General features: G+C 36.1%; 1 protein-coding gene across 1 annotated transcript in view; it reads left to right on the top strand.

Annotated features, from left to right (window-relative positions):
* CPNE8 (copine 8) overlaps window positions 1-13787 on the top strand; it is a 231885-nt gene extending 218098 nt beyond the window's left edge. The window contains exon 20 of the mRNA XM_026449597.2: window positions 11905-13787. Within this exon, the coding sequence (XP_026305382.1) occupies window positions 11905-12093 (189 nt within the window). The 3' untranslated portion in view covers window positions 12094-13787. The remainder of the gene's footprint in view (window positions 1-11904) is intronic.
* Window positions 13788-14034: the final 247 nt, after the last annotated feature.

Below are 14034 nucleotides of genomic sequence, written 5' to 3'. Positions count from 1 at the left end.
GTAGCTGCTGGGCTGGCCTATCATTTCCTTAAAAATTAGATTTAAATCATATTTTCCATTAAAAGGAGAATAATAACCTTGAGGGCTTAGGCTTGAAAATCACTAATGGAGTTCTGCTCAGTACGAACAATCCAGCAAAACTGAGCAGAGCAGCAACTAAAAGCCTATTTGTCCAAACTAATTCAAACTTGTTTTTACGAGTAGGCAAAGCAAGCAGTTAGAGCAGCCATGTGGAATATTTTCCCTATGCTGGTGGGTGCTGAAAAACGATGTAGAGTAACAAGTATACCATACTTCCTATAGAATAAAATGCATTTATTGGTATTCTTTATATGAATGTGATAAATTAGTACAAAGAAAAATTGATTTATTCTTCTAAACTAAATATTATAAGGGTCCAAATTACCATGTGGTCATCATTCATTCACAAATGTGTGGGAATTATTTTGGACAAGAGGTTCCCAGGTACAGGGATCAGAAATGATGGACTAATAGAGGTAATAAACAGAGTGGCCTAAGAAGTTGAGTAGAAACCTGTAAAAATAAAAGGATATGAGCAGTCTTTCAAGAAAGAGGGCAATTTTGCCATGAAAGTTTTAAGATCTGAAATAAGAAGTATAGGAAATTTCTGAAGTCATTGTCTTTTCTCCCATTTATAAAGTACCTTGTGACATGACTGAAGAAATAAATGTTCCTTTGGAAAAGGTTTAGTTTAGGCTAGTGACTTTTTTTTATCCTACTCCAGATATAAGTGTGGGATGAAGGATACTCCTGTTTGATAACCCTGACTTCTATGACAGTTGTTCTCAACCTGTAGGCAGTACCCCCTAATATCCAAATGGAATATCAGACTCTGTGCTTACCTAACAAACCTAAACTAAATGTGATGTATACTCCCATTCTAGGTTGAAATTGAGGATTTCTTTTTTACCTGTTATTTATAAACTGTTTTAAAGAAGAGTAGAACTGTGTGTATTCTAAGAAGAGTGATGATTATGAGCCTTAGCTTTGATGTTCCAGAGTGTCATAAAATTCTTAAAAGTGAAATTCAATTTACCTCAATTAAAAAACATCTGCATATCCTGTAGGACTTGCTGAAAAGGTGAAACAACAGTGTTTTAAAATTTTAAAAGGCCAGGAATTACTGTTTTAGATGAACTGATACTGTATTCAAATTTGAAAGAGATAAAATTGATAATAATCTTTGTTAAAGTTTGATGTGAATATAAATTGAAAACTATTTTCAAAATTGCTTTATATTGACTATATAAATGTGTAAATTAATGAATAGAAAAGTAATTATAATGATGGTTTCATATATAATACATATTACAAATTGAACTGCTACTGTTTAAGCACTAAATTTTAACTTATTTAATACAAAACAATGAAATAGGTATTCTGTAATTATCCTTTTTTATTTTATTGACATAATTATACATATTTCTAGGGTACAATGTGATATTTCATTACATGTATGCAGTGTGTAATTATTCTATCAGGGATAGCATACCCATATCTCAGACATTTATTTTTTTGGTCGGGGACATTCAAAATTTTGTTTTCTAGCTATTCAAAAATATGCAGTAAATAATCATTAACTATGGTAACCCTAGAACAACAGAGAGAGAGAACAACAGGCTAGAGAACAACAGAATTTATTCCTCCTATCTAGCTGTAATTTTGTATCCATGAACCACAGTCTCCTTACTCCTCTTTCCCGACCTGTCCTTCCCAGCCTATAGTAACCGCTGTTCTACTCTCTGTTGCTACGAGATCAACTTTTTTAGCTTACACATATGAGGGAAAACATATATATTTATTTTTCCATGCCCAGCTTATTTCAGTTAACATAATGTCCTCCAGGCTTATCCATGTTGCCACAAATGACAGAATTTCATTTTTTATGGCGGAATAGTATTTCATTGTGTACATATGCTACACTTTCCTTATCCATTCATCTGTTAATGGACACTTAGGTCAATATCATATCCTGGCTATTGTGAATAATGCTGCAATAAACATGGGAATGCAGCTCTTTATTTGACATACTGGTTTCCTTTCATGTGGATAGTAGTGGAATTGCTGAAGCTTATGTAGTTCTGTTTTCCATAATGGTTGTAATAACTTACATTCCCACCAACAATGTATGAGTTCCCTTTTCTCTACATCCTTATCAATATTTGCCATTTTTGTCTTTTTGGTAATAGCCATTCTAACTGGGATGAGATGATATCTCACTGTGGTTTTGATTTGCATTTACCTGATAAATAGTGATTTTTCAGCATTTTCTCATTACTTTTGGCCATTTGTCTGGCTTTTTTTGAGAAATATGTATTTAGGTCACTTGCCCATTTTAAAATCAGATTCTTTGCGGGTTTTTGGTTTGTTTTTTGTTTTGCTATTGTTTGAATTCATTGTATATTCTGGATATTAATCCCTTATTAGATGAATAAAATGTTGTCTCTTCACTCTCTTGATTACTTCCTTTGCTGTTGAGAAGATTTTAACTTAATATAATGCCATTTATCTAGTTTTACTTTTGTTGCCTAAGTTTGGAGGCTTTATTCATACAATTTTTTGCCTACTCATGTCCTGATGCATTTCCTCTATGGTTTTTTTCTAGTAGTTGCATAGTTTAGGATCTTACATTTAAGTCTTTAACCCATTTTGAGTTGATTTTTATATGGTGATAGATAAGAGTGTAGTTTCATTCTTCTGCATGTGGATATCCAGTTATCCCAGCACCATTTAATGGAAAGGGTGTTCTTTCCCCAGTATATGTTCTTAATGCATTTGGCAAAAATCAGTTGGCTGTAAATATGTGGATTTATTTCTGAGTTCTCTATTCTGTTCCATTGGTCTATGTGTCTGTTTTTATGCCAGTGCCTTCCTGTTTTGGTTTCTATGGCTATGTAATATATTTTGAAGTCTGGTAATGTGATACCTTCAGCTTTCTTCTTCTGGCTCAGAATTGCTTTGGCTATTTGGAGTCTTACGTGGCACCACACAAATTTTAGGATTGTGTTTTTCTATTTCTGTAAAGAATGTCTTGGCATTTTGACAGGTATTACTTTAAATCTGTAGATTGCTTTGGGTAGTATGGTCATTTAAAAATATTAATCCAATCCATGAACATGAAATTTTTATTTTTGTGTGTCTTCCTAAATTTCTTTCATCAGTGTTTTATAGTTTTTTATTGTAGAGCGCTTTCACGTCTTTGATTAAACTTATTTCTAGTTTTTTTTTTTTTTTGGCTATTATAAATGGGATTGCTTTCTTGATTTCTTTTTCAACTAGTTTGCTATTGGTATAAAAAAAGGTCACTGATTTTTGTATGTTGATTTTGTATCTTACAACTTTTCTGAATTCACTTATTACTTCTGACAGTTGTGTTGTGGTATTCTCAGGGTTTTCCTTGTATACAATCATGTCAACTGCAAACAGGGATAACTTAATCTCTTGCTTTCCAGTTTAGATGCTGTTCATTTCTTTCTGTTGCCTAATTTCTCTGGCTAGGACTTCCAGTGCCATGTTGAATAAGGATGGTGAAAATGGGCATCTTTCTCTTGTTCCAGTTCTTTGAGGAAAAGTTTTCAACTTTTTTCCTTTCACTATGATATTAGCTGTGGGTTTGTCATATTGGCCTTTACTGTGTTGAGGTATGTTCCTTCTGCACCTAATTTACAGATAATTTTTATCCTGAAGAGATGTTGTATTTTATCAAATGCTTTTTCTGCATCTATTGAGATCATGTGTTTTGTGTTTTTTTTTCTTGCTTTCATTCTGTTCATATGATGTGTCACATTTATTGATTTGCACACATTGAACCATCCTTGCATTCCTGGGATAAATCCTACTTGATCATGGTGTGTAATCTTTGATGTGCTGTTGTATTTGGTTTGCTAGTATTTCGTTCAAGATGTTTGCATCTATATTCATCAGGAATACTAACATGTAGATTTTTGTTGTTGTTGTGTCCTTTTCTGGTTTTTGGTATTAGGGTAGTTCTAGCCTTGTGGAATACATTTGGAAGAATTCATTCCCCTTCAATTTTACTTACTTATTTATTTTTATTATATTAAATTCTAGGGTACATGTACACAATGTGCAGGTTTGTTACACAGGTATACATGTGCCATGTTGTTTTGCTGCACCCATCAACTCATCATTTATGTTAGGTATTTCTCCTAATGCTGTCTCTCCCCGAGCCCCGCACAGGCCCCGGTGTGTGATGTTCCCCACCCTGTGTCCAAGTGTTCTCATTGTTCAATTCCCACCTATGAGTGAGAATATGCAGTGTTGTTTCTGAGGCCTCTGTTCTGATCCATTGGTCTATAGCTCTGTTTTGGTACTAGTACCATGCTGCTTTGGTTACTGAAGCCTTCTAGTATAGTTGGAAGTCAGGTGGCGTGATGCCTCCAGCTTTGTTCTTTCGGCTTAGGATTGTCTTGGCAATGTGGGCTCTTTTTTGGTTCCATATGAACTTTAAAGTAGTTTTTTCCAGTTCCGTGAAGACAATCATCAGTAGCTTGATGGGGATGGCATTGAATCTACAAATTACCTTGGGCAGTATGGCCATTTTCATGATATTGATTCTTCCTATCCATGAGCATGGAATGTTCTTCCATTTGTTTGTGTCCTCTTATGTCGTTGAGCAGTGGTTTGTAGTTCTCCTTGAAGAGGTCCTTTGCATCCCATGTAAGTTGCATTCCTAGGTATTTTATTTTATATGTAGCCATTGTGAATTGAATTCACTCATGATCTGGCTGTTTGTCTGTTATTGGTATTTAGAAATACTTGTGATTTTTGCACGTTGATTTTGTATACTGAGACTTTGCTGAAGTTGCTTATCAGCTTAAGGAGATTTTGGGCTGAGACAATGGGGTTTTCTAAATATACAGTCATGTCATCTGCAAACAGGGACAATTTGACTTCCTCTTTCCCTAATTGAATACCCTTTATTTCTTTCTCTTGCCTGATTGCCCTGGCCAGAACTTCCAACACTATGTTGAATAGGAGTGGTGAGAGAGGGCATCCCTGTCTTGTGCCGGTTTTCAAAGGGAATGCTTCTAGTTTTTGCCCATTCAGTATGATATTGCTGTGGGTTTGTCATAAATAGGTCTTATTATTTTGAGATCAGTCCCATCAATACCTAGTTTATTGAGAGTTTTTAGCATGAAGGGCTGTTAAATTTTGTCGAAGGCCTTTTCTGCATCTATTGAGATAATCGTATGATTTTTGTTATTGGTTCTATTTATGTGATGTATTACATTTATTGATTTGTGTATGTTGAACCAGCCTTGCATCCCAGGAATGAAGCAGATTAGATCATGGTGGATAAGCTTTTTGATATACTGCAGGATTCACTTTGCCAGTATTTTATCAAGGATTTTTGCATCGATACTCATTACAGATATTGGTCTAAAATTCTCTTTTTTTGTTGTGTCTCTGCCAGGCTTTAGTAAGAGGATGATGCTGACCTCATAAATTTAGTTAGGGAGGATTCCCTCTTTTTCTATTGACTGGAATAGTTTCAGAAGGAATGGTACCAGCTCTTCTTTGTACCTCTGGTAGAATTTGGCTGTGAATCCATCTGGTCCCGGATTTTTTTGGTTGGTAGGCTATTAATTATTGCCTCAATTTCAGAGCCTGTTATTGGTTTATTCAGAGATTCAACTTCTTCCTGGTTTAGTCTTGGGAGGGTATATGTGTCAAGGAATTTATCCATTTCTTCTGGATTTTCTAGTTTATTTGCATATAGGTGTTTATAGTATTCTCTGATGGTAGTTTGTATTTCAGTGGGATCAGTGGTGATATCCCCTTTATCATTTTTTATTGCATCTATTTAATTCTTCTCACCTTTCTTCTTTATTAGTCTTGCTAGTGGTCTATCAATTTTGTTGAGCTTTTAAAAAAACCAGCTCCTGGATTCACTGATTTTTCTGAAGGGTTTTTTGTGTCTCTATCACCTTCATTTCTGTTCTGATCTTAGTTACTTCCTGCCTTCTGCTAGCTTTTTGATTTGTTTGCTCTTGCTTCTCTAGTTCTTTTAATTGTGATATTAGTGTGTTGATTTTAGATCTTTCCTGCTTTCTGTTGTGGGCATTTAGTGCTATATAAATTTCCCTCTACACACTGCTTTAAATATGTCCCAGCAATTCTGGTACATTGTGTCTTTGTTCTCACTGGTTTCAAAGAACATCATTATTTCTGCCTTCATTTCGCTATTTACTCAGTAGTCATTCAGGAGCAGATTGTTCAGTTTCCATGTAGTTGTGCGGTTTTGCATTAGTTTCTTAATTCTGAGTTCTAATTTGATTTCACTGTGGTCTGAGAGAGAGTTTGTTGTGATTTTTGTTCTTTTACATTTGGGGAGGAGTGCTTTGCTTCCAATTATGTGGTCAATTTTAGAATAAGTGCAATGTGGTGCTGAGAAGAATATATATTCTGTTGATTTGGGGTAGAGAGTTCTGTAGATGTCTATTAGGTTTGCTTGGTGCAGAGCTGAGTTCAAATCCTGGATGTCCTTGTTAACCTTCTGTCTAGTTGATCTAATATTGACAGTGGGGTGTTAAAGTCTCCCATTATTATTGTGTGGTAGTCTAAGTCTCTTTGTAGGTCTCTAAGGACTTGCTTTATGAATCTGGGTGCTCCTGTATTGGGTGCATATATATTTAGGTTAGTTAGCTCTTCTTGTTGCGTTGATCCCTTTACCATTATGTAATGGCCTTTGTCTTTTTTGATCTTTGTCGGTTTAAAGTCTGTTTTATCAGACTAGCATTGCAACCCCTCCAGTTTTTTTGCTTTCCATTTGCTTGGTAAATCTTCCTCCATCCCTTCATTTTGAGCCTATGTGTGTCTCTGCGTGTGAGATTGACCTCCTGAGTATAGGATACTGACGGATCTTTACTATCCAGTTTGCCGGTCTGTGTCTTTTAATTGGGGTATTTAGCCCATTTACATTTAAGGTTAATATTGTTATGTGTGAATTTGATCTGTCATTATGATGTTAGCTGGTTATTTTGCCCATTAATGGATGCAGTTTCTTAATAGCATTGATGGTCTTTACAATTTGGCATGTTTTTGCAGTGGCTGGTACCGGTTGTTCCTTTCCATGTTTAGTGCTTCCTTCAGGAGCTCTTGTAAGGCAGGCCTGGTGGTGACAAAATCAATCAGCATTTGCTTGCCTGTAAAGGATTTTATTTCTCCTTCACTTATAAAGCTTAGTTTGGCTGGATGTGAAATTCTAGGTTGAAAATTCTTTTCCTTAAGAATGTTGAATATTGGCTCCCACTCTCTTCTGGCTTGTACGGTTTCTGCTGAGAGATCCACTGTTACTCTAATGGAATTCCCTTTGTGGGTAACCCAACCTTTCTCTCTGGCTGCCCTTAACATTTTTTCCCTCATTTCAACCTTGGTGAATCTGACAATTATGTGCCTTGGGGTTGCTCTTCTCGAGGAGTACCTTTTGGTGTTCTCTGTATTTCCTGAATTTGAATGTTGGCTTGCCTTGCTAGGTTGGGGAAGTTCTCATGATTCATATCCTGAAGAGTGTTTTCCAACTTGGTTCCATTCTCCCCATGACTTTCAGGTACACCCATCAAATGTAGATTTGGTCTTTTCACATAGTCCTGTATTTCTTGGAGGCTTTATTCGTTTCTTTTTACTCTTTTTTCTCTAATCTTGTCTTCTTGCTTTGTTTCATTAATTTGATCTTCAATCAATCACTGATATCCTTTCTTCCACTTGATTGAATTGGCTATTGAGGCTTGTGCATGCATCACAAAGTTCTCGTGCCATGGTTTTCAGCTCCATCAGGTCATTGAAGTTCTTGTCTACGCTGTTTATTCTAGTTAGCCATTCGTCTAACCTTTTTTCAAGGTTTTTAGCTTCCTTGTGATGGTTGAGAACATCTCCTTTAATTCGAAATTACTGAGCTTCTGAAGCCTACTTCTGTCAACTCATCAAAGTCATTCTCCATCCAGCTTTGTTCCATTGCTGGCAAAGAGCTGTGATCCTCTGATTTTTAGAATTTTTAGCTTTTCTGCTCTGGTTTCTTCCCATCTTTGTGGTTGTATCTACCTTTGGTCTTTGATGTTGGTGGCCTACAGATGGGGTTTTGGTATGGATGTCCTTTTTGTTGATGTTGATGCTATTCCTTTCTGTTTGTTAGTTTTCTTTCTAACAGATCCCTCAGCTGTAGGTCTGTTGGAGTTTGCTGGGGGTCCACTCCAGACCCTGTTTGGCTGGGTATCACCAGCAGAGGCTGCAGAACAGCAAATATTGCAGAACAGCAAATATTGCTGTCTGATCCTTCCTCTGGGAGCTTCGTCCCAGAGGGGCACTGAGCTGTATGAGGTGTCTATCAGCTCCTAGTGGGAGGTGTCTCCCTGTTATGCTACACAGGGGTCAGCAACCCACTTGAGGAGGCAGTCTGTCCATTCTCAGAGCTCAAATGCCATACTGGGAGAATCACTGCTCTCTTCAGAGCTGTCAGACAGGGCTGTTTAAGTCTTCAAAACTTTCTCCTGCCTTTTGTTCAGCTGTGCCCTGCCCACAGAGATGGAGTTTATAGAGGCGGTAGGCCTTGCTGAGCTGTGGTGGGCTCCCCCTAGTTCAAGCTTCCCAGCCGCTTTGTTTTCCTACTCAAGCCTCGGCAATGGCAGATGCCCTTCCCCCTGCCAGGCTGCAGCTTTGTAGGTTGATCTCAGACTGCTGTGCTAGCAGTGAGCAAGGCTCCGTGGGCATGGGACTCACGGAGCCAGGCACAGGAGAGAAGCTGCTGGTCTGCCAGTTGCTAAGACTGTGGGAAAAGTGCAGTATTTGGGCAGAAGTATCCCCTTTTTCCAGGTACAGTCTGTCACAGTCTGTCATGGCTTCCCTTGGCTAGGAAAGGGAAATCCCCCAACCTCTTGTACTTCACAGGTGAGGTGATGCCCCGCACTGCTTTGGCTTGCCTCTGTGGGCTGCACCCACTGTCCAACCAGTCCCAATGAGATGAGCCAGCTACCTCAGTTGGAAATGCAGAAATCACCCATCTTCTGCATCTATCACACTGGGAGCTGCAGACCAGAGCTGTTCCTATTCACCCATCTTGGAATGGACCTGAAAGGCTTGGTCCTGACCACCAAAGAAATACTTCACCAGCTCCTGCAGTGTCTATTCTTCCATCTGTGCATAGACGTGCATGGCCATTATGGAGGATCTTTTAAGCTAGGTTGCTGGCCAGTTTCTTTCCTTCAATTTTAAAAAATAGTTTGAGAATAATTCATGTTAGTTCTCTAAAACTTTGGTAGAATTTGCAGTGAAGCCATCTGGTTTTTATTTTCTAGAAGAAGAAACAGGCAAAGAGTAGAAAATAACCTGCTCAAGATCATGCAGGCAACAGGCAGCAGAACCAGGCTTTGAAACTGGGAAGTCTAATTCCAAAGTTTCTGAGAATAGGGAGGTAAAAAAAAAATGAGTTTAATGTCCGTAATGCAGAAGCAAGGTAAAGAATTAAAAATATGAGACCAAAGTTGAGGTAAAGGTAAGATAAAAGCAGGGGAGATCTTCCCTTTCCACAGAGAAGCATCAGCTGCTTGCCAGCATTTCCCTGAAATGTGTGCATTAGCTACATCCATTTTCTATAAAAAAAGAAAAACTCTTCAAAAAAAAAAAAGTCTAAAGACCACTGCATGTATATTAACCATACCAACATTACTAAATGTTAACATTTAAAGCATTATACCTTCTAGAATAAGAATGAAGTAAATTATAGTTACAATTAGATATATTTTCTCATTAATCACTAACTATGTTGATTCCTATTTTCTCTTTTCTAATTATAGTTTCAGAGAGAAAATTAACCTCAATTTATTTTTTTATACCGCTTTGATTTTTTTCTGTTAAAAATGTCAAATTTTGTCCATAGCTAGGGAATAAAGACTTCACAAAAGTTCTGATTCTCCTCATTCTCTTCTGAAGTGAAGATCGCATTTATTGTTAGTTTTTTTTCCCCCTGCACCCTTAGCAAGCTGCCTTTCTTGCCCTTAGTAGCAGAAAGATATGTCACCTTTTAAATACCTATTTCTAAAAACTGCTCTGAGCTTTCCTCCTGGAAATAGGGTATAGACAAATAAGGTAAAATTTTAGTCATATACATGCGCTTGCTTGTAATGTCTTATTTTAAAAAGAAAGGAATAATTTTCTTCTCTTCTTTTAAAAGAGAATACCTTCACTGAATTAAAGGCATTATACCTAATCTTTGATTTCTTAAAATTTTTCTTGGTTTACCTGTAGCAACCTGACCATTTTAAATGCTGCCTTCCCATAATGATTGTTTTCCAGAGGCACATATTGAATAACTTTAAATAAAAAGCAAACTTATTTTATTTTCAAAATAAATGTAAAATGGTATTTTACAGCATAAGACAGGATTGTTCTTTGTCTTCATACAGAGAAAAAATGATTTAATTCAAATTTTTATATATTGTACTCAAATTGTTCAACATATTAAAATATCTTCACTTTGCCTTTTCTCTGAAGACCTAGAATTACTGTGCTTTTAAATTATCACAACATTCACAGTTCCAATCACTTCAGAGTTGCGTCAAGCATCATTATGCCTCTAAGGGAAAATTGAACTAATGCCCTCAAACAGCACAGTGTTTATTAACTTAAGTAACCATTATAAATGAGAATGGAATCAGGCAATCTATTACAGGAGCATTTGGTGTTGAGCTGATAAGGGCTGTCACATAATTACATATATAAAGATATAGTAATCATTTTTATTAAGGGTGGTGCAAAAGTAATTGCGGTTTTTGCCACTGCAAAACCGCACTTTACTGCAAAAACCGCAATTACTTTTTGCTCCAACCTAATATGTGTTGTTAGAATGATGATATTTCAATAAGAAATATACTCAAATCTTATGCCAAGATCATTTTTACTGTCTTCTCAAATAATAGATATTAAAAAATCAACATATGATGCAAAACTCAATGTACTGAATATTTCAGCTTTCTATTAATATGAGCTGTGTGAATTCTATATTCATATTCCATGTGATTTTTTTGTTCTTAGAAATAATTAAAATACTTTAATGTGTTTAGGACTTTTTAAACAATGTACACTATTATATTTTACCCTGAATTGGGTAATACTCATTTCTTTTCCAGAATTGGGTAGTATTTTTATATCGGAAGCTGAATTAGGCATGTATTAACTCCATTTGAGAGGAAACCAAGCCCCAAAGAGGTTAAATGATCCATCCTGTTGGGATTCAGGCTAGTTATTGAACCCAAAACTGCAGAAGACATTTGGCAACATAATAAGCATATTAGGACTAAGTGACATGAGTTATTGGGGGAAAAATATAGAAAACGATTGTGTTCCTTTTGAGATAAAGCATATATTACGTAAGTTTAGTCACTTACAGCTATTTGTAGTGTATTGAATTCTTTTTTTTTTTTTTTTGAGACGGAGTCTCACTCTGTCAGCTAGGCTGAAGTGCAGTGGCATGATCTCGGCTCACTGCAACCTCTGCCTTCCAGGCTCAAGGAATTCTCCTGCCTCAGCCTCCCAAGTCACTGGGATTGCAGGGGTGTGCCACTACGTCCAGCTAATTTTTGTATTTTTAGTAGAGACGGGGTTTCACCATGTTGGCCAGGCTGGTCTTGAACTCCTGACTTAAGGTAATCCGACACCTCGGCCTCCCAAAGTGCTGTGATTACAGGCATGAGCCACTGTGCCTGGCCTATTGAATATTTTAAAAATGTATAATTGTTATCCATCTCTCCATTACTCTCAGTTTCCCTGATTTTCCTATGACCAAATTTGTACATGTGTTGATTTTTTTGTGTTTATTACATAGCCTGCTAAAGTCTGTGAAGTAACTTTCTTTCATCTCTGTTTTAGTTTGTGCCATTCAGGGATTATATTGACAGAAGCGGAAACCACGTATTGAGCATGGCTAGATTGGCGAAAGACGTCCTAGCTGAGATCCCTGAGCAGTTTCTCTCCTATATGAGAGCCCGAGGAATCAAGCCATCACCTGCGCCTCCCCCATACACCCCACCTACACATGTGTTACAGACTCAAATATGACTGCGCTCTGAAATGCTAATGTCACTACAAATTAGAACTGCTGAGTTAATGCTTTGTGCCTGGTGCTCTGTGATGAACCAGGCAATGGGATACTTTTCTCAGTTTGGTTTCAGCAGTACTGGTTAATGTGCTTTCTTGGATCCAAAATTAAATCTATTCCTAAACCAAAACTGTAAATATGGTTGTTGCATGAGCAACAGAAAAATTGTTTAAATGCTTGAAGCAAAGTACGGATGTCTTCTCTAAATCTTTTTTTTTTTTTTTTTTTTTAACAGAAACAGCTAATTTCCAATGTATTGTTGGGAAAAAGCACAAACTATGTTTTTAACTCAAATATTGTCTTCGACTGCTATGTGTATAGGAAAGCAGTCTCTGTATCAATGTTTACATGTTACTACTTTTTAAATTTCAATACTTTTATAACCGTTCTTAAGAATAAGAGTTTTGAATACTGAATCCTTTGTCTTCTAAATTGCAATAGCTATAATCACAAGAGCAATATCTCTTTGAATGACTGTCTGGACAAACACAATTGCAAATAAGGGAAGGGAAAAATGCTTTTCTATTTCTCAGTAACTGGATTGTCTTAAGAAACTACATCTGCTTAATAATCAGTTTCTCAGCAATGTTTGCTGAGTATGGGAGTCTAAGCCTGGCAGATGTGTCTCCTGGTTGAACATGCACTTTTCATGGATTTTGGGTTCTAAATTTAGACCGCAGTTGGTTTGTATTTTGTAACACTAAGTAGAAATTAGAAAAAGTCAAACATTGTGATCTATAAATGCACAGAAAATGCTTTGTAAAAAGTAGCATCCTGATATAATAATGCTATTTAGAAAGACTGAAACCAAGACTATTTAACTGTGAACCATGTAGCAGATGTTTTAAACTTTTTATTCCATTATATCTTGTCTAGATATTTTAATTCAAAGGGATACTGGCTCTCTTGATTGGGATTTCTTGTTATCACCATACCATGTTGCCACGCAAGGTGCACAGGCTGGAAGTCTTTTGTGAAATTCTCAGTTAAATATATACAACTACGTGACTTAGTGCACAACACATTTGTGAAATAACCTACTCCTATATACTGACCTGCCTGTCCACGAATAATTGTAAAGAGTTTTTGCATGTACAGTTTTTACACGAATTACAGTTTTGTGAAGTTGTGTCTAAATTAAAGCATTTTTTTAGAACAAATGGCCTTAAATTCTCACAGAATTCCTGGAAATGATTGTGAATTGCCTTCAAATAATAGAAAAGTGTATTTATTTGTGTGTGTGTGTGTGTAAAAAATGTAACTGCTTTATAATATTTTTTCCTTACCTATATATTCTATTTAATACTTGGTTTATTTCTACTGTACATTGTTTTCTTTGTCCCAAGTTGACCTAGGGTGACTTTTATAAGCATGAAACTATTTTACTGGAAAGAATATATACATCCACATATCTAACAGTATCAATGTTACATAACTATGTAATACTCAATTGTCCATTTTTAATTATGTATTAAAATCTTTAAATCATAACTGTTTTGTACATTTCATGTATGAATGACAATAGAGTTTGATGATTTCACTTACTGATCTTATTTATGCCAGCACAGTGTATAACCTGCAGATTTTAAAATTTACCTTTATCAACCCATAAAACAAAAATAAATAAGATCAATATTCTTTTCTTCTTATCAAACATCAGTTATTTTTTTGAACAGTCCAGAGAAAACAAAAGTTATACAATTCCTTGTATAAATAATGGTTTGCTCAAACCTAGTGGGAGTAAATGGCCAGGAATGAAGCAGTTTCTCTTTACAAATGTTATCATTTATATGGCTGAGAATGATAATCAGAAACTTATGTGATGTTAATGCTATATATAAGATTAGAAAATACTTAAATATTGTGTCTTCATTGCAAAAATGTAGTAAACCAAGATTGGA

This window comes from Piliocolobus tephrosceles, chromosome 10, assembly GCF_002776525.5.
Source record: "Piliocolobus tephrosceles isolate RC106 chromosome 10, ASM277652v3, whole genome shotgun sequence".
NCBI classification, from domain to species: Eukaryota; Metazoa; Chordata; class Mammalia; order Primates; family Cercopithecidae; genus Piliocolobus; species Piliocolobus tephrosceles.
This window is presented reverse-complemented; position numbering and strand designations above follow the sequence as displayed.